At 52.2% G+C, this 19,638-nt stretch overlaps 6 protein-coding genes across 6 annotated transcripts; 4 read left to right on the forward strand and 2 right to left on the reverse strand.

The window, feature by feature from the left end:
- Positions 1–883: 883 nt before the first annotated feature.
- Positions 884–2,901, forward strand: COCSADRAFT_157010 (glycoside hydrolase family 32 protein; the record flags this gene model as incomplete). The annotated part of the gene is made up of 3 exons (XM_007697968.1): positions 884–1,528; positions 1,581–1,807; positions 1,857–2,901. The coding sequence occupies 3 exons, from the start codon at positions 884–886 to the stop codon at positions 2,899–2,901; spliced, it is 1,917 nt and encodes a 638-aa protein (XP_007696158.1).
- A 64-nt stretch (positions 2,902–2,965) lies between these two features.
- COCSADRAFT_274274 (uncharacterized protein) lies at positions 2,966–4,272 on the reverse strand. Its single transcript, XM_007697969.1, has 2 exons — positions 4,021–4,272; positions 2,966–3,873 (listed from the first exon to the last, which is right to left on the reverse strand). The coding sequence occupies exons 1-2, from the start codon at positions 4,185–4,187 to the stop codon at positions 3,030–3,032; spliced, it is 1,011 nt and encodes a 336-aa protein (XP_007696159.1). The 5' UTR covers positions 4,188–4,272; the 3' UTR covers positions 2,966–3,029.
- Positions 4,273–5,921: 1,649 nt separating this feature from the next.
- Positions 5,922–7,940, forward strand: COCSADRAFT_33475 (uncharacterized protein). The gene is made up of 3 exons (XM_007697363.1): positions 5,922–6,125; positions 6,194–7,495; positions 7,562–7,940. Exons 1-3 carry the CDS (start codon positions 6,002–6,004, stop codon positions 7,732–7,734), a joined length of 1,599 nt encoding a protein of 532 aa, XP_007695553.1. The 5' UTR covers positions 5,922–6,001; the 3' UTR covers positions 7,735–7,940.
- A 362-nt stretch (positions 7,941–8,302) lies between these two features.
- On the forward strand, positions 8,303–15,302 carry COCSADRAFT_167813 (uncharacterized protein; the record flags this gene model as incomplete). Its single annotated transcript, XM_007697970.1, has 3 exons — positions 8,303–8,591; positions 8,673–9,116; positions 12,037–15,302. 3 exons carry the CDS (start codon positions 8,303–8,305, stop codon positions 15,300–15,302), a joined length of 3,999 nt encoding a protein of 1,332 aa, XP_007696160.1.
- A 183-nt stretch (positions 15,303–15,485) lies between these two features.
- On the reverse strand, positions 15,486–16,989 carry COCSADRAFT_274345 (uncharacterized protein). The gene is made up of 2 exons (XM_007697971.1): positions 16,894–16,989; positions 15,486–16,837 (listed from the first exon to the last, which is right to left on the reverse strand). Exon 2 carries the CDS (start codon positions 16,750–16,752, stop codon positions 15,670–15,672), a length of 1,083 nt encoding a protein of 360 aa, XP_007696161.1. The 5' UTR covers positions 16,753–16,837; positions 16,894–16,989; the 3' UTR covers positions 15,486–15,669.
- A 73-nt stretch (positions 16,990–17,062) lies between these two features.
- Positions 17,063–19,418, forward strand: COCSADRAFT_33482 (uncharacterized protein). The gene is made up of 3 exons (XM_007697364.1): positions 17,063–17,849; positions 17,903–18,774; positions 19,100–19,418. Exons 1-3 carry the CDS (start codon positions 17,156–17,158, stop codon positions 19,256–19,258), a joined length of 1,725 nt encoding a protein of 574 aa, XP_007695554.1. The 5' UTR covers positions 17,063–17,155; the 3' UTR covers positions 19,259–19,418.
- Positions 19,419–19,638: the final 220 nt, after the last annotated feature.

Consider the following 19,638-nt stretch of genomic DNA (forward strand, 5'->3'; position numbering starts at 1 on the left):
CCCTAGACCAATAGCACACGGTTCGGGCATTCCATTGAAGCAACCCGTCTCTCCCCACGATCGTTCCTGTGAAGCGGCTGCACTTCCGCAAGCCATCTCCACAAAATGCAAGTATTTCCCTGCTTTTTTACCGGCACCGTTGCGCCATCTGGGCTGCGTCCGCATGGCGACCTGGATCTCGGGAGGTTACTCGGTCGCAAAGGACTCCACACTTTCCAAGGTCCGTTCTCGGTGATTTAAGCCCTACGCTATGTTGTGGCTTGAAGAAAACTTTTCTTCATTATGAACTAAATCCAGACATCACAAGGACAATCGGAGAGATACCCACGTCTTGAGGTTCGTCACGGTCTATTGTGCCGCTGTGAGGAAGGAAAATACATGATGCGGTCACCAACCCGCCCAAACAAAGTTCGGGAATACGGCCGCCTTCTACCACATGTGGAGAAATATGGGGCTCAAGCATGGCAACTATGCGGGGATCCTTCCAGGCTAACGACTGCATCCTGGTTCTCATAGTATCTGCCCAATCAACACTATTGACTCGTAGCCCCAGAACGTGTACGCACCAAGACTGTCTGAGCTACGACGAGATGGCCTTGGATCTCACTAGTATGATCGTATACCAGGTCAGGCAAGTGGGGAGTTTTAGTCCGCCAGGAACAAATATGTATATAAGGGTCTGCATTCCTGCTGTGAAGTTTCGGTATCGAACGGCCAGCCCATTATCCCGGTATGTTCTCGTTGCCTCCAAAGTGTGGTTCAAGCTTCCTTTACGTATCCTCTGTTCGAAAACCAGATACTATGAACAAAGCTACGAGATAGAGCTTTTATGTACGAAGCGACTAACTATCTACAGTGTCGATATCATCCACCTCTGAGCACGATGTTTCGCTCTTCCCCTCTTCTGAGCCTTGCACTCGGCACACTGTCTGCTGTCGGTGCACAGGAATTGCCCGCTGTGCTAACTGCAGACATTATCCAGGGTTTGGGTAACAACACCCTCTTCACAAGATGGCGCCCGACCTACCATTTCAGTGGGCCCGCTGGATGGCTAAATGACCCAAGCGGTATGCTGTACGATCCTACGACAAAAATGTACCATTTGCATTACCAATGGCACCCCAACCACGTGAACTGGGGCAACATCTCTTGGGGCCATGCCACCTCCAAGGATATGATCACATGGACTGATGTTGGAGGCTGGGAAAATGACCAAGCTCAGTCTCTCGGCACTGGACCCAGGGCTGATTCCCGAAACTCGAGCTACTACGGTTTGGGCATCTTTTCCGGCAGCGGCCAGCCGTACAACCTCCAGGGTGAGCAGGACGGTACGCTTATCAATTTCTACACTTCGGTACAGCATTTGCCTACCAACTGGGCTCTACCTTATATCCCCGGAACTGAGACGCAGAGCATTGCCATTTCCAATGATGGTGGTGAGACTTGGGAGCAGTATGCTGGAAACCCCATCTTGTCCCACCCGCCAGAGGGCTGGAACATTACCGGATGGCGTGATCCCTTCGTTGAGGTATGACTATGTCAATTGAACTATGCATATAACATCCACTGACTTGCACCAGCCTTGGCCGGAAATGGATGCTCTCCTTGGACATGAGGAGCCACACTGGTACATGGCCATGGGCTCTGGCATCAAGGGAGAGGGTGGCGGTGGTCGCATTCCCTTCTACAGCGCCCCTGCAACCAACTTGACTGACTGGACTTTCTTGGGTGCTCTCTGGGAGCCAAAGAGGAACGAGACTCTTGGTTCTCTGCTTGAGACTGGAACATACGGTTTCAACTTCGAGGTGTAAGTATTGACAGTGGAAACAGTGTGAACTCAAAGCTGATTGTGACAGATCAAACTTTTTCTCTCTGAAGGACGAGGATGACGATGTTCACTACTACGCACTCATGGGTACCGAGGGTGGAAACCTTACCTGGCACCCCCGTGCACAATGGGGTCTCTGGAACGAGGGACAAGTCAACAAGCGTGAAAATGGCTCGGTCGAATTCACTCCGCTTGCCGGTGGTGCGATCGACTCCGGACTGCTTTACGCTGTAACCAGCTTTGTGGACTCGAAGAACGACCGACGCATTCAATGGGGCTGGGCTAATGAGGAGAACAACAACTTTGCCATTACTCAGACAGGGTACCAAGGCGCTATGGCCATTCCTCGGGAAATGTACGTCATCAAGACCAGCCACCTGGTCAACAACGACTCGCAGTTGACTACCAAAGGCAACACTCGTGTTGTTGAGCACGGCAACGGTACTTTTACAGGATACACTCTTGGTGCCCGCCCTCTGCCCGAGATTGTCGAAGCTCTCCACAATGGCTCGGAGCCTCAAGTCATTGACACTGGTAAGGATGGTTGCGCTAACGGAGACGTCTCCGGCAACGGCACCAGCCATATGCATCTTCAGGTTACCCTTTCCGACTTCACTGGCCCTGCTGGTGTCGTTATTGCGCAGTCGCCCAACCACGAGGAGCAGACCGTTGTGTGGTACAGCCCGGAGAACTACACCATCAATGTCGACCGTTCGCACTCGTCTACGATTGTCGAGTTTGCCAACTACACCATGATTGGCTACTTTTACCCATACACTTTTGCCAACGGCACCACTGAGTCTCTGCACATGGACATCTTTGTTGATGGCTCCCTGGTCGAGATCCACGTGAACGACCGCTTCTGGCTCACAACCCGTATCTACCCTGCCCGCACTGACAGCACTGGATTCGGCATCTGGGCCGAGGAGGGCTCCACCGTCAAGGCCAAGGACCTCAAGGTCTGGGATATCGACTTCAACGTCTTCCCCGAGAGGCCAGAGAACTCGAGTAGCAAGCTCATCTATGATACTCCAGAGGAAACCAACAACTATGTTTGGTGGACTGGAAACTAAAGATCATGATATACCTATATGCAGGGATGAGAAACGCGATATTACTTGTAGCAAATACAATTAGAACCCAAGAAATAATGTAAATATAATATTCAGATCACATCTACACCTTAACAAAGATTTCATGTTTAAGCCGCAGTAGCAACCTGTTTCGCCTCCTCTTTTCCCCCATCCAACCCCGCACTCTCCTTCAACTTCCTCAGCCTCTCCTCCTCTTTCTTCTTCATCTCCTCCTGAATCCGCACTCTCTCCGGCACAACAATCTGTCTCGGCCCCGTAATCTTGAACCCCTCCAGCCGCTCCTTCCCCAACGCCTTCATCGTCTTCCTCTCCACAACACTATAGTTTCCATCAGGCCGATCAAACACAAACGGCTCTTTGACGCTAACAGGCGGATTCGTAATGACCCTCACATTCCGCAGCTGGTTGTTCGACGCAGCATGCAGCATGAGCGGATGCAACAAATACACATCGCCCACGACGCCCGTGGCTTCTACAAACGCATCATCGGGCATGCTAGCAGCGAGGTTATTAAACCATTCCAGCCCCTTTTCCTCGACGAACTCTGGATTCTGCGCCCGAGGCGTCATACGCGGACTCACACCCTCAGGATTCTCATACAGATGCTTAGCCACATGCGGGATGGCAGCGGGACAAATATACGTGCCTCCACCGCCAGGCACGATATCTGTCCACAGCGGGATAACGAGAAGGGCTTGCTCGGGGCTGTCGAGGTAGTGGACGAAGAAGTCGCCGTCGACGTGCCACTGGGGCAGGTCCTGGGGGCGCACGACGGAGTTGTGGCCGGAAGGTGTGCCGAGATTGACGATGAAGCCGTCTTTCCAGGTGGAGGCATTGGAGTCGACGCGCGCGGAGCCACCGAGGAGGCTGCAGATGCCGGCCCAGGCTTTGGGGGCGAAGGTGGAGACGGGGAATTCGTGGAAGAAGGGCATGTTTGTGCGTTCGGTGTGCCTGGGTGGTTGTGGGTTTAGTTGGGTAGCTTTGGAAGGGTATGCTGGGATCATGTTTTGCAAAAATATATATGTATGTATACCATGTCCGAATTGTAATGAGAAGGGTAGAGTGAATCGACGGATTTGAGTGAGAATAGAAACTTACCATGTTGACATGTCGTTTGGGTCCATGCCCAGTCTTGTCCAAAGGGTTTCTTGCAGTTTATCAGCCTGCTCCCGTGTGAAGCAGTTGCTCAACTTGAGCCAACCATTTTCCATAAAGAAGTCGATTTGATCTTGCGAAAGCTTATACTGCACTTCTACGTCCGCCATCTTTTCTTCACTTGAACCTGATTCTTTCTGAGATATGGTATTTTTCGTTGTAGTGGAACATAAGGTATAACAACCGCAAGATAGAAGCGTAAAACAACTTCCAAAGTAGAACGACGTTCAACAGTCTTATAGTTTACAAATCAAAGCATCAAGACGGAGCTATGCGTGAATCGTAGCCAATGAGCGCAGTGTCCAGAAGTCGATAACGGCAGTTCTGCCCATTTATCCGGTGGAAACTGATTTGGCGTCTGTTGACCATGACACACGTGCCGCAGACCAAAACGCCAGACGGACTACGTGTATTATGTGCGATTGCGGGGTGAACGGTTTGGGCAAGCCGGGCGGGGCACCTCCGCGGCGAATCTGACGACGAAGAATCTGGTCGGTATGAAGGTAAGCAAGAAACGTCATTGTATTGCGCTACGGCAGGGCGGATATTCTCCCATGGTTTCATATGACAAAGCGGACGGCTGTGGGGATGGGGAAATGGGGGAAATGGGGAAGTGGAGAGGAGTAGAAGTCGCTATTTTTAGGGATTGGGGGTTGATGTTCCCACAGTGTTAAGTAACGCAACTTTTTTCCCTGGCCCCATCATACCGTATCTGGGCAATAAAGTCCATGCGCTTGTGAAATTGGTAATTCGCACTACAAGTGACATGCCTCTAGTAACACCAGAGTTAAATCTGACAGGCGATGCTCGTGTAACGTCAGAAAAGAGTATGCTTCGTGACCACCCTCATACCGGTGCTGTGATTAGTTTGAAGGCTGAATTCCCTCCGCATGGTTCGTCGCGTACTGTAACGCCTGGCACCGCGAATTCTTTTTCGCACTGTGCAGGCCTACACCGTCAACTACACCGTCAACATGGGGACCCGAATGTACCTTCGTTTGAATAAGAAAACAAGGCCGAAATATTGAAGATCACCAAAGGCGGTGTCTGCGTATCCAATGGGTTCTGACAGACGCGTACCTGTGCCACGACTAGACACGACCTTGGCTTAAGAATCGCAATAGGTTTGCTCCAGAAGATGATTTTTGAAGGCGCTAAGTACCGGTGTCAATGGTATACGTTGCTTTTATCTAGAGAATAGGCTCCACGTGTCTTTTTACAAATTAGATTGCTTTTAATAGCTGTCAGCTCCTCTTGAGCACATCATCAGGCCTTCGAAGTTCTCGTAATAGTAGCCGGATTGGTGCGGGCCGAGCATGGGGACAAGTACGAAGGATGGTACCCCATTTGCCGATGTTGATTAGAATTGGTTAAGCGACCCGCAAATAAGGTGAACGCCTGAGAACATCATTCGATGGGACACCTGGCCTCTGGAAAGGCTGATACGCAGCTCAGGTGAGGCTGGTAAATCTAGGACGGGTTTAGAGATTATTGATATGCATTGGAGATGGGCAGCGCCGTAGGCTAGTCGCAACTAGATCGGGAAGACAGAATGAATGGAAGGGCAAGCGGGCAGGATAGAGAGAGGGACCCCGGTCAGAAGGTGAATAGTAGTATACGTAGATAGGATAGGCTATGCAGCGGCCGAGGGCAGCAAGGCACACGTGGTCTTACATTGGTGAAGGTCGCATCAGGGCCGCTGCAGGGTACGTGGGTCCTTTGCGCACTAGGCCCATTTGGTGCTCCACTTTGAACAGGCAAGGTGTTCACAGTGTATGTTCCGCCACGACGGCCAGTAGAAATAAAAGGCCCACGCCTCACTGTTCTACTTCTACTTCTACTCCATTCGCTGTGCAGAGGACATTCAAACCCAATTCCTCTTATCACTTCACCGTTCTGTCACGTCACACCCCACCACAGTACAATGAAGTACTCGACTGTTTGCGCCGCCTTCTTTGCGGCTGTCGTTGCTGCTTCCGATGTTAAGCAGCTGAAGACAGACGACTTCAAGGGCTTCATTGAGGAGCACGACCTTGTCCTCGCAGAGTGTAAGTGCATTGCCACCCCAACCCGGCTCCCCCGCTTCTCAATGGCGCAACTGACAATTGCCTCCCAGTCTTCGCCCCATGGTGCGGTCACTGCAAGGCGCTCGCCCCCGAGTACGAGACGGCGGCTACAACTCTCAAGGAGAAGGACATTGCCCTGGTCAAGGTCGACTGCACAGAGGAGCAGGATCTCTGCCAGGAGTATGGTGTTGAAGGCTACCCCACTCTCAAGGTCTTCCGCGGCCTCGAGAACGTGTCGCCATACAGTGGCCAGCGCAAGGCCGACAGCTTGATCTCATACATGACCAAGCAGGCCCTTCCCGCTGTCTCCGAGGTCACAAAGGACACCCTCGAGGAGTTCAAGACTGCCGACAAGGTTGTCCTCGTTGGCTACTTCGCCGCCGACGACAAGGCCTCCAACGAGACCTTTACCGCCGTCGCCAATGGCCTCCGCGACAACTACCTGTTCGGTGCCACCAACGACGCTGCTCTCGCCAAGGCTGAGGGCGTCAAGCAGCCTGGTCTCGTTCTCTACAAGTCGTTTGACGACGGCAAGGATGTCTTCACCGAGGCCTTCGAGGCCGACGCCATCCGCACATTCGCCAAGGTCGCCGCTACCCCTCTTATTGGCGAGGTTGGCCCTGAGACCTACGCCGACTACATGGCCTCTGGCCTTCCCCTCGCATACATTTTTGCTGAGACTCCCGAGGAGCGTGAGCAATTCGCCAAGGAGCTGAAGCCCCTCGCCCTCAAGCACAAGGGCGCCATCAACTTCGCCACCATTGACGCCAAGGCGTTCGGCCAGCACGCTGGTAACCTCAACCTCAAGATCGGCACATGGCCCGCCTTTGCTATCCAGCGCACCGAGAAGAACGACAAGTTCCCCTTCGACCAGGAGGAGAAGATCACCGAGAAGAGCATTGGCAAGTTCGTCGACGACTTCCTCGCTGACAAGATCGAGCCCAGCATCAAGTCTGAGCCCATCCCCGAGTCCAACGATGGCCCCGTCAAGGTTATTGTCGCCCACAACTACAAGGACCTCGTCCTCGACAATGAAAAGGATGTCCTTGTTGAGTTCTACGCTCCTTGGTGCGGTCACTGCAAGGCTCTTGCTCCCAAGTACGAGGAGCTCGGCCAGCTCTACGCCTCCGATGAGCTCTCCAAGCTCGTAACTATCGCCAAGGTTGACGCCACCGCCAACGACGTTCCCGATGAGATCCAAGGTTTCCCAACCATCAAGCTCTTCGCCGCTGGCAAGAAGGACTCCCCCATTGACTACTCTGGTTCCCGCACTGTTGAGGATTTGGTTCAGTTCATCAAGGAGAACGGCTCACACAAGGCTGAGGCCACTGTCCCCGAGGCCGCTGCTGAAGGTATGTCTGATAAACTTGCTCACGAGGCTATTGTCGCCAGCGAGAAGAGTGCTAATTCTGCTGCAGATGCTACTGAGTCCGCCAAGGAGGCTGCCGCCGACGCTGCCGACGCTGTTAAGGAAACTGCTGAGAAGGCTACCGATGCCGCCAAAGAGGCTGCTGCTGATGCCAAGGAGGCTGTCAAGGACACCACGGAGAAGGCCAAGGACAAGGCCGCGAGCGCCAAGGACGAGTTGTAGATGCTTTCTATGCATCCGATTCTTTGATTGTCAACGGCGCCTTTTGCATATACCAGTACCCCTTTCAGCATCTTGCTATGGCTCATATGCTGAGGTATGAGTATTAAAACTGTTATGATTATATGGACGGGTTGGGTAGCGATTAGCTAATGGAGTTCCGGTTTCACATTTCATTATATTATCTTTAACTGCAATTGTAACTGTGATTGAGTGTGATGAGGTACTCGTGTTGTTGACGACTTGCAGTTCAGAGAGGACTGTTCAACTGCCATCTTGTGGCGTGCATTAGGCAAATGCCACCATGCATTTCGGGAGGATCGCGCCCTTAGCGTGCCGCGTCCCGAAATGCGATTTACGACGTCGTCATCCATATGTGTGAGGCGCCCAACTCCACCAAATGTGACACCACCATTCTGAGTGCGCTCTATATCGACGTCATGTTCCCTGTGGTTCATCTCTCGATGAGCTGTGTGCGATCCTCTCGATTTCCGATACCCGCCATTACTTGACCTTCTGATCTCACCGTTACGTCCACGAAAATAATCCACTATCAGCATATACCAACACCATGTCTGCCCCTCGACTATTTTTACGCTGTACAAACACACTTTTACCACGAATTCAAACTGCAGTCCATAGTTCAGCACATTCCAGACCTACCTTCAGATACTTTTCTACAACACGAACATTCAGCATGCCAGAGCAACTCAAAGCCAGCGAGGTGAACTCCAAGACGGACCCATCCGTCGCAAAGCAATATGACGAAGAGACTCCCAAAGACCAGCAAATCAAAGACTTTTTCCAACTCGTCGACGGAAAGAAGATTTGCATGCTAAACACCTTCCGCGACGGCGTCGGTACATACCCTCTTTTCTCCCTCCAACTCACCCCCAACCCCCCCTCAATCCAACAAAACATTTAACTAACAAAATCAACAGGCCCCATCGGCCGCTCCATGGCGCTCGCCCGCCGCACCGGCCCCGACCTCCTCTTCCTCGCCAACACGCACTCGCAAAAATTCAGCGACCTAGCCCAAAACGCCAAAGTCCAAGTTACCATCCAAGACACACGGTCTCAAGACTGGGTATCCATCACCGGCGCCGCCACCACCTGCTCGAACTCCGATCCGCGCATCAAAGAGGTCTGGAGCCGCGGTGCGGCGGCGTGGTTTGGCGACTTGGGTGATGGCGTGCACGATGGTGGGCCCGATGATCCAAGGATGGCGCTGATTGAGGTTAAGACGGAGTATGTGGTTTATTATTTGGCGGAGACAGGGGCGTTGGGGTATGTGAAGGAGGTTGTGGTTGCGAATGTGGTCGGGGGTGTTGCGAAGACGGGGGTTTTGAGGGAGATTAAGGGTGGGGACCTTGAGAAGGCGAGGAGTATGTAAGTGCATCGATAGCTTCTATTGCTATGATTTGCATGAGTTGAGATGGACATAGATTTGCAGCGAAACTTTGAGGTGGGTTGTCTAGGGATTAGTGAGCTCAACTTGATGAGTTGGGTGGTTGTTTCTATGACTATGATTTCAGCACGTGGCTCAACGCACGTGATGGAGCCTGCTTTATTATTTTCCTCAAAGAGAGGTTTCTGTAAGCTTTAGGGGTCGCTTTCCAGCCACCAACAGCGCCAGATACTTGTGCACGGTAGTCTTGTGCAACCACTGATGAGCTATAGCGTCAGCGCTTTCCGCTGACACGGAACGATCTAGTCCATTTTGTCGTTACCAAGCCCGTAGCCATCTGATCAAAGTTGGATAGCTGCGTGGGGGTTCGTAAGTCACCAAAAGAATCAGCTTACCGTCCTTCCTAACATGGATGGAAATCCCGCACCAATCTGACTGGCGGGTCATCCATGTCAGCAGAGCATTTCTCAAAAGCGGATGTAGTATCTTTACCACCAACTACGAAGCATTGGCCTCTATGAAGTAATAGGGTGTTATTTGTTGGTTACGATGGTGATGGCAGAGGAGCCAAGTGCTGGTTCTGCAACGAAAGCATCAGCAAAGAGCGCAGGATGGGACAGAAATCTCGAGTATAAAAAGGTCTGCTTGCTCTCTCGAGGTAGATCAAGCAACAAACAGTCTCAGATTCCAATACCAATTCACCACCTACATTTCTCAAACGCCATTCCACAATGCACTTCACCGCCGCCCTCACCCTCCTTGCAGCTGCCACGGCTTCCCCTCTCTTACCTCGTCAAGGTGGCGCCTTCGTCGCCGTAGGTCTCAAATACTCTGGTCCAGGATGCACAGATTCGACGCTGATTAATGCGGATCCTATTTTTGGTAATGGAAACGTGTGTCAGCCGCTTGACCGGTTTGATACTGGAGTGACGATTCGGAGTTATAGTACGTCGAGGGTTTCGGAGGGGTGTAGTGGTAAGTTTCCCTTTTTCATTATTTTCAAGAGTTAGAAAGGGAGGTGTGGCGTGTCATGAGTGATTAGAAGAAAAAGAGAGAGGAATGGAGAACTGGAGATGTAGTAGCTGATGATGGTGTACAGTGACGATTTATCAAACTGCAGATTGTTCGGGGACGGCTTTCCTAGCGCCTGTGGGCGGGTGTGTGACCGGCGATGGGCCTTTTGTTAGTGCGTTTGTGACTTGCGCTTAAAAGTTGGATTCAAGCTTTGTCGAGGGGTGTAAAAGGGTGGATAGAGATTGTCCAGGTAGAAGATGTAGACAGGCTATCTTGGGCCTAGCAATGGGCATGTGGATAGTTGTCAGAGATGCGAATGAAAACATGAGAATTATATTCACGAAAGCAGATTCATTTTCGCTATTTAATGCACAGATTACATATACACTCTGAACAACAAGTCGTACGGGAATGAGTAGGTTGGAAATATGGTGATGGACATCAAAAGTGGGGTGTCGTGCAGCGTCATTGTCCTTGCCCCGCATTCGTCATGACCAGCATCACATTTGCAAAACGATGACCCCAGTGGTTGTAATGTCAAAGGTTGCACAAATGGCTGCTCTGGCTATATATTGCCTGCTTGACCACGAAACACCCAATTCCCACTTTTCTTTGAATTCAGAAAACTACTCCAACTACATCACTACATACAATTGAAAATCATGGGCAAAGATCACCCTGATGCGGACCTTCATCCAGAGGCTACAGGCCTGGCGGCAGTGACAGTCAAGGTAGGTTGATAACAAATATCATCCCCAAATCACAACCCTAACCTCACCCAGGCTCACTCAGCCGAGTGTCCTCTGAAGCTCTACTCGGGCTGGTTTTGCCCCTTTGTCCAGCGTGTATGGATTGCCCTTGAGGAAAAAGGCATCCAATATCAATACATTGAAGTCAACCCATATCACAAGCCACAGTCTCTGCTTGATCTCAATCCTCGCGGCCTTGTTCCTACACTGCAATACCAGGGGAAGCCGCTGTATGAGAGCACTGTTCTTTGCGAGTTTCTCGAGGAAGCATTCCCGCAGCACACTCCGCACTTGATGCCTACGGATCCCTATGAGCGTGCAAGAACAAGGATCTGGACAGATTATGTAGGCAGCCGCATCATCCCTGCGTACCACCGCTTCCTCCAGCATCAAGGCGATGGGCTCGAAGAAAAGCAAAAGGAATTCATGAATCACGTCAAGGAGTTCACGCGGGAGATGGACAAAGAAGGACCGTTTTTCTCAGGCAAGGAATTCGGACTCATTGACATTGTGATTGCGCCCTGGGCCAACAGGCTATGGGTCTTTGATCACTTCAAAGGGGGTTCGGGTATTCCTGACGAGGGCAAGGGCGAAGAGGATGAGGAGGTATGGAAGAGATTCAGGAAGTGGCTCGCTGCTGTTGAGGCTAGGAAAAGTGTCAAGGAAACGTTGAGCGACAGGCAGCACTATTTGCCCATATATCAGAGATATGCAGAGGACCAGGCCCAGAGCGAGGCTGCAAAAGCAATTCGGGCTGGCAGGGGCATTCCCTAGGTATCAAGAATACTGTCGTATGTAGATGGAAAGGGGTAATGGTAAACGTATGTCTATGGTGACGCTAGGCGCAGAGGAGTGGTAATTAGTCTTTATGGATTGCATCGTGATGGAGAGCCGATGCAGCATTCAGCTGGATGAGTGACGTCAAGCCGAGGGAAGCCGAGATGGTGTTTGGAAACGTTGATGTTGCCCCAGCGACGATATTGACAATGGGGGGATCCACAACAACGCCACAACCGGCTAAGCGTGAACGCATCTACCTTTGAATCCACCCTCAACTCCCTTGGGCACGACGACAACCCTCTACCTATGCGCCGGCGCTCTTTTTATTCGAATTAATTCATACTTACATAGCAGCCGCCGACATGTACGGGTACACCGCAGGCACGCCATGCCCGGCGCCCTACGGGTCAACAAGCAGCTACTACCCTGGCTACGGAAGCCAATACGCGCCTAGCTATCTTGACGACGACAACACTACCACAAATATCGAATACACAACCGAGTTAAAGGCGGCCGCTCGCCAGGCGAAGCCCCGAAGACCCATGCGCAATGCCACTAAGCCTGCGTTCAACCCATCGCTAGACATTTTCGAGGATGTCGCACAGGAGGAGGAACAGCAACAGCGTGCAGCTTTCGAAGTGAAAAGGAGGAGTCGCGCCAGCGTTGTTCCCGCGGCCACAAAGACAAAGAAGAGCACGATTCTCGCCCATCCAGCACAGAAGATGCCCAAGCCTATAGCGCCTGTCCCCGAACCACAACACGAGAAGCCCGCCCGACGACGCGTGTCGCACATGCCAAGTGAAGATTATGCCGCCGAAGTTAATGCCACTATACAGCTGCAGGAAGACATTTTGGATAAGAAAGAGCTCAAGAAGCAGGGCCCTAAGAAAGAAGCACGCAGGAGGACGATATACATCCCAACTGACGACACGTCCTTGTTTACAATCCATCCAGGACAGCCCACACATGCGCCGCGCAACGCTCGGGAAGCATCCCCAAATCTTGGACTGGATCTTGTCACACTATCGGAAGAGGAGGGAAACAATCTTTTACCGGCTTTGAAGAAGGAAAAGAAAGTCCCTCGCAAGTCGCTCGCCGCGCCACCAAAACGCGGTCCTCTCAGCACAACATCGCGGTCGACGCAGAGTACATCTTTTTCGAGCGATATCGCAGGTTCAGGCGGTGGCAAGGAGAACATGCCACCGGGCATGGCTGTATATGAGAAGAAGGGCAGTGGAACGCACATTGAAATCAACTTCATTAAGCCAGAGGTGAAGAAGACTCTGCCAAAAGCCCCCAAGGTCCATTTCAGCGCAACCAAAGAGCCGGAGAGGATATTGCAGACTAAGAAACGGACTGAAGGAACGCAAAAGCGGCCACGATCGAATGTGGGTCACGACGATGTTCCAGTAAAGGCACTCAAATCGCGAGCGGATGTCACTGCCTCCACTGCAAATAGCAGTGCGTCTTTGAGATCAACTATCAAGACTGAACGAGCAAAGCTGGCCAAGGCGAAGCGCGCACCGCTGTCTTCGTCGCCGTTCCATACCGACAAGTCCCCGCCCACAGCATTACGGCGACAGAAGACTGGGAGTGTAGCAAGCAGCATTACCATGCTTCATGAAGTTGGCAAGCAGCCACAGCCGCAGGAAAAATACCCAGTACTACGCGAGGATCTTGTTCAGCCAGAACTATACGAGGACAACTGGCTCACCTACCAAGAAGTTGCCATTACACAGCTTCTAAACTCGGTATTTGACTCGGCAAACAAGGACCCGAATGCTGAACAGACTCTGGAAGATTTGCGCAAGAAGATGCTTGCCATCTATCACGACTCTGCCATGCCGCCCCTGCACAAGCGTCTGCAGGCTTCGCTACAGTGTGGCGCGTTGAGCATACCCAAGGATCTTTTGGCCCAGACACTGAGGTTGAAGGATGATGTTGGTCTGCGGAAGAAGTTCCTCAACTTGTGGACAAAGTCGTACGATCTGAATGCACTGCGAGCTGCAGCCGAGACGATTGTTGGCCGCCAAATCACCACACCATGCCGCTTGTCTACCGGTTCCACTTGCTCGGACGATGGATCTCGCCAATATCGCGCTGAACGCCGTGCGATCGAGAGCTTCTTATCTGCATTTTTTATCAAGAACGAAGACGCGGTTCGCGTCAAATCTGGAGGCGGTAGCATTGCTAGTCTCACACGTGGTGACGACGATTTTGGATCGCAGGGCTGGTCGTGGCGCCGTACCGCACTGCGAAGTCTGATGTTGATCCTTCTTCTCGACCAGGCAAAGACCAACAATGCCTTGTCGGGCTGCTTGTTCCAAACGACATCACCATACAAGACGTCTGTGGAGATCCTGCATCAGCTGTCTAAGATGCTTCTCCCTTCGCATGGCGACATTACCCGGCCGCTCCACCATCTCAACTACAAGGTCGAGCATGCTCAATACCCGCTTCAGGAGTACACGTATCAAATTGAGAACATCGCCATCGACCTTCGCGATGGCATCATGCTCAATCATCTGGTGGAGTTGCTACTTTACCCAGCACAGCAGGAAGAAACTGTGACACTCAACCTGCCAACCGGCGAGCTGCTGACCAGCGATGTGTCACAAAAGGATGCCTGGATTTTATCCCAGCATCTCAAATACCCAGCTATTGGCCGTCCACAAAAGGTGTACAACGTACAGATTGCCCTTGCAGCCTTGAGCAGTGTCCCAGGAATGCCCAGCGCAGCAGTCAGCGGTATTCGAGCCGAAGACATTGTCGACGGCCATCGCGAAAAGACTCTCTCCATGCTATGGTCGCTTGTCGGAAAATGTGGACTAGGAAGCCTCGTCGACTGGCCGCAGCTAGTCAAGGAGACTGAGCGTTTCCGCAACCAATGGTACCGAGCAAGAGACAACTTTGAGGGACAAGTCCTCGATTCCGACAACGAAGAACCAGAAACGACTGAGCTGGACGGAATGGCATATCACAAGCGCCTTCTCCTCTCCTGGTCTCGCTCCGTCGCCCGCCTCCATGGCCTCCGCGTAGTGAACCTAACAACGAGTTTCGCAGACCCAAAAGTACTTGAGGTCATCGTCGATACATATCTGCCTTCCAACCTCACCAGCTCCATCCCAGATGGCGGGAGGCTAGGTCTGGGCGCAAAGCTCAAAGCAGTCGGCTGCTCAGCTTCCTTCACCGCACTCTTCACTTGCCAAGACAAAACCGCTCGCTCAATCCCTAGCCGCGATTTCACCCTCCTAACCCTCTCTTTCCTCGCTTCCCGTCTCCTCCCCCTCGCTCGCACCCACCGCGCCGCAACAACGATCCAGACTGCATTCCGCCGCTTCCTGCTCCGCCGCCAGACCAGCGCGCGCATAAAGGCTATGCAAATTGCACATGAATCGGCGGCCGTTGCGCAGGCAAGACAGAAAATGGTGGATGCCGCGACGGTTATTCAGCGGCGCTGGAGGGATATCCATGAGGAGAGACGCAGGCAGTTAGAAAGCGATGTCCTGGCTTTCCAGGCGTTGGCCAGGGGTTGGGCGATTAGGAGGTGGGCTAGGCGCGTTACGGCGGGGAGAGTTGGGGGGAAGGAGAAGGTGAGGAGGGTGAGGGGTGGGTGGTAGAAGGTTAATGGAGAGTGCGGGAGAAGAGGCGGGGAATATAATGTTTAACGATAGGATGGTGTTGGTGTTTGGGTTTGTTTTCTCCTTCGGTTTTCTTGGACGGATGGGCTGTTCATGGTCTTTCTGGGAAGATTTTCTTTCTGACTGAACTCGGACGGGAGTTTTCTTTCTTACGACGACAGTTGTAATGCCCCCCCTTTTCACGTGTGTATATTTTCTACCACGCTCGTTTGATATCCACATACTCAGGCCGGTTTATTCAATTGTTTCCTTTCTGCTTCACATGCTTGATCTGACGCTTGAATGAATATGTGCATGGTAACTGACATAATTCGTACGTGTGTATATGACGTTTGAATAATGTGAATCACAACATCTGCCAATCCTTGTCCAACTCGTTTTGGGGTGATGTAGGGCTCACGGTCGCATCAGTCCAATCGCCATCAACACTGTCTTCTCTTCCTTGTTCCTCCTTCTCCTTCTTATCTTCTTCTTCTTCGTCATCACCCTTCTCCTTCTTATCTTCTTCTTCGTCATCACCCTTCTCCTTCTTATCTTCTCCATTATCATCCCCTTCCTCCATCCCCTCTTTTTCTTTATCCCGCTCACTTGGTTCTACAACCTCGGACCTATGCTCATCAGTCTCACATTTCTGTGGCGGTTCACTGGCCGTCTGGAGCGGAGGCGGCCGACGTGCCATGGCCATCATAGTTTCCGAGAATAAACCAGGATCGTCGTACTCTGTCATCTCCCTGCTGCAGCAATCATCGACGACTACTATGATCTTGATGTCTCTGCTGTGAAGGAGTTTGCTGAACTCGCTTGCTGCGCTGCATAATTGCATCCCATTTGAGCAGACAAGGAGGTAGAGTTTTTCAAATTCTGGGGCTTGTTGTACAAGATACTCGGCGAGGTCTGTGTATGCTCTTCGCGTAGCCTCGGCAGAAGAGTCTTCCTCGTAAGGCTGGATGAGCAGACATAGACTTGAAATGTGTTTTCGAGCAGCGGGCGTCAGAGTCTCCAGCCATTTTTGTGTGGCGTATGCCTGGTATCTTCCGCGGGGGCAGGGTCCTGTCAGGAAGAGAAAATTTTGGCCTTGATACACGGATGGATCTGCATCAGGGTGGATTTGGCTGCGTCGGGCTTTTTCTTCCTCTGTAGCCGGTCGTAACATGTTGATGGGTCCATGGGGGGCTTCCAATACCCATAGATCTTCTTTCGCCGTCTTGAAGCGAACTTCGGGTTCTATGCACTTCAATCGAGTGTATATGTGACCCGGCTCGGTATCTTTCTGCGGAGAGAGGTCTGTTCTTTGGCAATGGCAGATGTCAATCTGTGTCAGTCCTGCAAATGTGGTATTGCTGGGATTTTGTAGATGTGGCCAGTCCAAGGCATAGTTGATCGTCGTAACATGGTCTGGCAGTATTGGTCTTTCCGCACATGGAAACATGGTAAATGCTGTCTCTTTGTATATACTGAATGGTCAGCCCCACCCGGTGAGGTTGAGTACGGACTGCCCTGTACCGGCTCACTTCCTTGCTATGTCGTCAACTCGCCCAGCACGGGCTTGATAATAAAGCATGATGCATACCGCTCTTTTTGGAAGACTGACAGGCCAAGGCCGTGGAACGCAAGAGACGGAGGCAGACGGCGAGACGATGGTGTGGTGTTGATGCGTGGATAAGCTAAGGGCAGCGAACGTCATTGGCAGCAGGCCCATGCACAGCGTACCTACCTAGTAGATAAGCGTCACGATGCACCGCGGCGGCATGCAACCCCGAATCATCGCGTCATGTGTGGAAAGGTAACACGGTCCTGTACTGCTGTCTAGATGCCCGCCCACCACCATCTTGATGGACGAGACTGGCAGCGCTGAGCCCCAGACGCCAACCTCTGAGGGACCCGGCTCGCCTACTACGCCCACGCAAAAGAGCAGCAATGCATCGGCCGCATCCGCCAGGGGGGATTCAGTAGAATCGCACGACTTTCCCAACCCGACTCTGACCGTAATACGAGGCTTTTCGCGCAAGAATTCGACTGCATCGCTGGCATCACAAGATGTACCGCCGCCCCCACTGCCACCGCGACCGGCCATGGGGCTGCTATCGCGACCCTCGACGTCGCACTCGATGGCGCCTTCAAGACCGCAGCTCCTTTCCAAGGCTACTACTCAGCTGTCCATCGCCAACACGCAGGCCTTTGCTGCCGACCCCAAAGATGCCTCGCCGACGTCTACAGCGCCCAGGTCGCGCAACTTTGGGAGCATCAGCATGGCCACTCGCAATATCAACGATGCCGACGACGGCGCAAGCATACGCAGCTATGCGCCTACAATCGAGGCGGGAGGATACCAGGAGAGCATACTGGGCGAAATCATGGGCCCAACAGAAAAGTCGGAGCAGGAAGAGTCGCTCCTGCGGTCTCTAGGGCAGAAGTTTGCCGACGCAGAGTCGCAAAGCATGTTCCCACCAGATCCAGACTTTGAAGCTGCTTTCAGTCGCGAGTTTGACGACATTGACGGCTTAAACGCTGACGGTTCAAACGAAGGTGAGCTTCACGCTGTAGGTCAAAAGGTGATATTTTTCTGACCGAGGCAACAGAAACGATTATGCTCCAATGGCGCGCAAAACTCAAGCATTTCCTCATCCTCTCCAGTGCCGGCAAGCCCATATACAGTCGCCACGGCGACGACCAATTGATTACAAACTATATTGGCGTTGTACAGACCATTATATCCTTCTACCAGTCCACTCACGATACTCTCCGAGGCTTCACTGCCGGTGATGTACGCTTCGTCGTCATGACCAAGGGCCCGCTCAATCTGGTCGCCATTACGCGGTTGGCAGAGAGCGATGCTCAGCTTCGCTCACAGCTCGAGGCACTCTACATGCAGATTCTTTCGACCCTTACGCTGCCTAGTATGGAGCGCATGTTTGCAGCACGGGCAAACTACGACTTACGCCGCCCCTTGCAGGGAACAGAAACCCTTTTGTCTGCACTAGCAGATGGTTTCACTCGAGGATCTCCTTCGACACTACTGTCGGCCCTTGAGTGTCTAAAACTGCGCAAGTCTCACCGTACTGCCATCAACAACACGTTACTCAAAACGCGCTCGGAGAACTTGCTCTACGGCCTGATTGTAGCATCTGGTAAGCTTGTGTCGGTAGTACGACCCAAAAAGCATAGTCTGCACCCAGGTGATCTTCATCTCATCTTCAACATGCTGTTTGAAGCCGGCAGCGTCAAGGCTGGCGGGGGTGAAAATTGGATTCCGCTCTGCTTGCCTGGCTTCAACAACACAGGCTATCTGTACATGTATGTCAGCTTCCTGAATCTAGAAGACCCGACGGAGCATATGCAGGAGCGGCCTCGCACGAGCGACGGCGCGGACGATGAAGTCGCGGTCCTTTTGATTAGCGCGGACAAGGAGAGCTTCTTTGAGCTCCGACGCATGAGGGATGATTTAATCGAGGTACGTGTTGATAAACTTTCTAGCCCTATGCCTTTGTCCGGTTTTTTTCGCCTGGAAATGTGTTTGCAAAATCCCCTTATTTTCTGATTTCCAGATGGGCAAGGGCTCCGGACCAGGCAGGGTTCTTGTCGAGACGCGTGGATTGCTGGTCAAGTGCCCGCCCGTTTTCCATGGATCGCAAATAATCTGGTCGAATGATGTGGAGCGGGGAAATTGCCGTATCCTGTCATCATGGATTGTCCATGGATTACCGTCCCGTGTGAGGCAAAACGGCTGCATATGCACAAAAAAAGAGGACGACATGACAGGACTTACGATAGTGCAGTTTTTCGGCTTCGGAGACTGCGTTCCCCGACACCGCCTCTCCTCAAGACACCGACCTGAGCTCTCCGGGGTGGTGATTGCATTTCGGACCCGACCACAACATCGCTCACCTCCCTTTTCCTTTGATCGGCCCTGTCCAGAAAATTTACCATGTTATTAGTATTCACGCATGGCCACCCTCATCTGCCTGCATCTCTCTCTCTATTTTTTAATCTATATCGACATGATAAACGGAAGGATATAGAAGAAGCATACGCGCTAACGGGTGGTTCCGCAGAACTTGCAGCGCATCGGGGCTATCGACGCGATACGCAGCGCGGTCCACCAAGGCCGGCCCACATGCACTGACATTGTCCCCGGCAGCCCACTAAGACACTTTCTGTACAAGTCGAGGGGAAACGTCCAATTTACCATGCCGAGCTATGCTCCATACTTTGCTGCAGATTTGGAGAAACGACGGTACGTTAAGCTGCATTCCTTATTCCAAAAAGCCACATTGATCACCGCCTCTTTTTTGTTGCTTAGCAATCTTTCGATTGT

Source organism: Bipolaris sorokiniana, assembly GCF_000338995.1.
Source record: "Bipolaris sorokiniana ND90Pr unplaced genomic scaffold COCSAscaffold_2, whole genome shotgun sequence".
In the NCBI taxonomy this organism is placed as follows: domain Eukaryota; kingdom Fungi; phylum Ascomycota; class Dothideomycetes; order Pleosporales; family Pleosporaceae; genus Bipolaris; species Bipolaris sorokiniana.

Coding starts and splice junctions, on each gene's coding strand:
- COCSADRAFT_33482 (XM_007697364.1), top strand. CDS start 17,156: ATGGACGAGACTGGCAGCGCTGAGCCCCAGACGCCAACCTCTGAGGGA. Junction 17,850..17,902: donor CGCTGACGGTTCAAACGAAG/GTGAGCTTCACG, acceptor CCGAGGCAACAG/AAACGATTATGCTCCAATGG. Junction 18,775..19,099: donor TGAGGGATGATTTAATCGAG/GTACGTGTTGAT, acceptor ACGATAGTGCAG/TTTTTCGGCTTCGGAGACTG.
- COCSADRAFT_33475 (XM_007697363.1), top strand. CDS start 6,002: ATGAAGTACTCGACTGTTTGCGCCGCCTTCTTTGCGGCTGTCGTTGCT. Junction 6,126..6,193: donor CGACCTTGTCCTCGCAGAGT/GTAAGTGCATTG, acceptor ATTGCCTCCCAG/TCTTCGCCCCATGGTGCGGT. Junction 7,496..7,561: donor CCCCGAGGCCGCTGCTGAAG/GTATGTCTGATA, acceptor ATTCTGCTGCAG/ATGCTACTGAGTCCGCCAAG.
- COCSADRAFT_274274 (XM_007697969.1), bottom strand. CDS start 4,187: ATGGCGGACGTAGAAGTGCAGTATAAGCTTTCGCAAGATCAAATCGAC. Junction 3,874..4,020: donor CCAAACGACATGTCAACATG/GTAAGTTTCTAT, acceptor ACAACCACCCAG/GCACACCGAACGCACAAACA.
- COCSADRAFT_274345 (XM_007697971.1), bottom strand. CDS start 16,752: ATGTTTCCATGTGCGGAAAGACCAATACTGCCAGACCATGTTACGACG.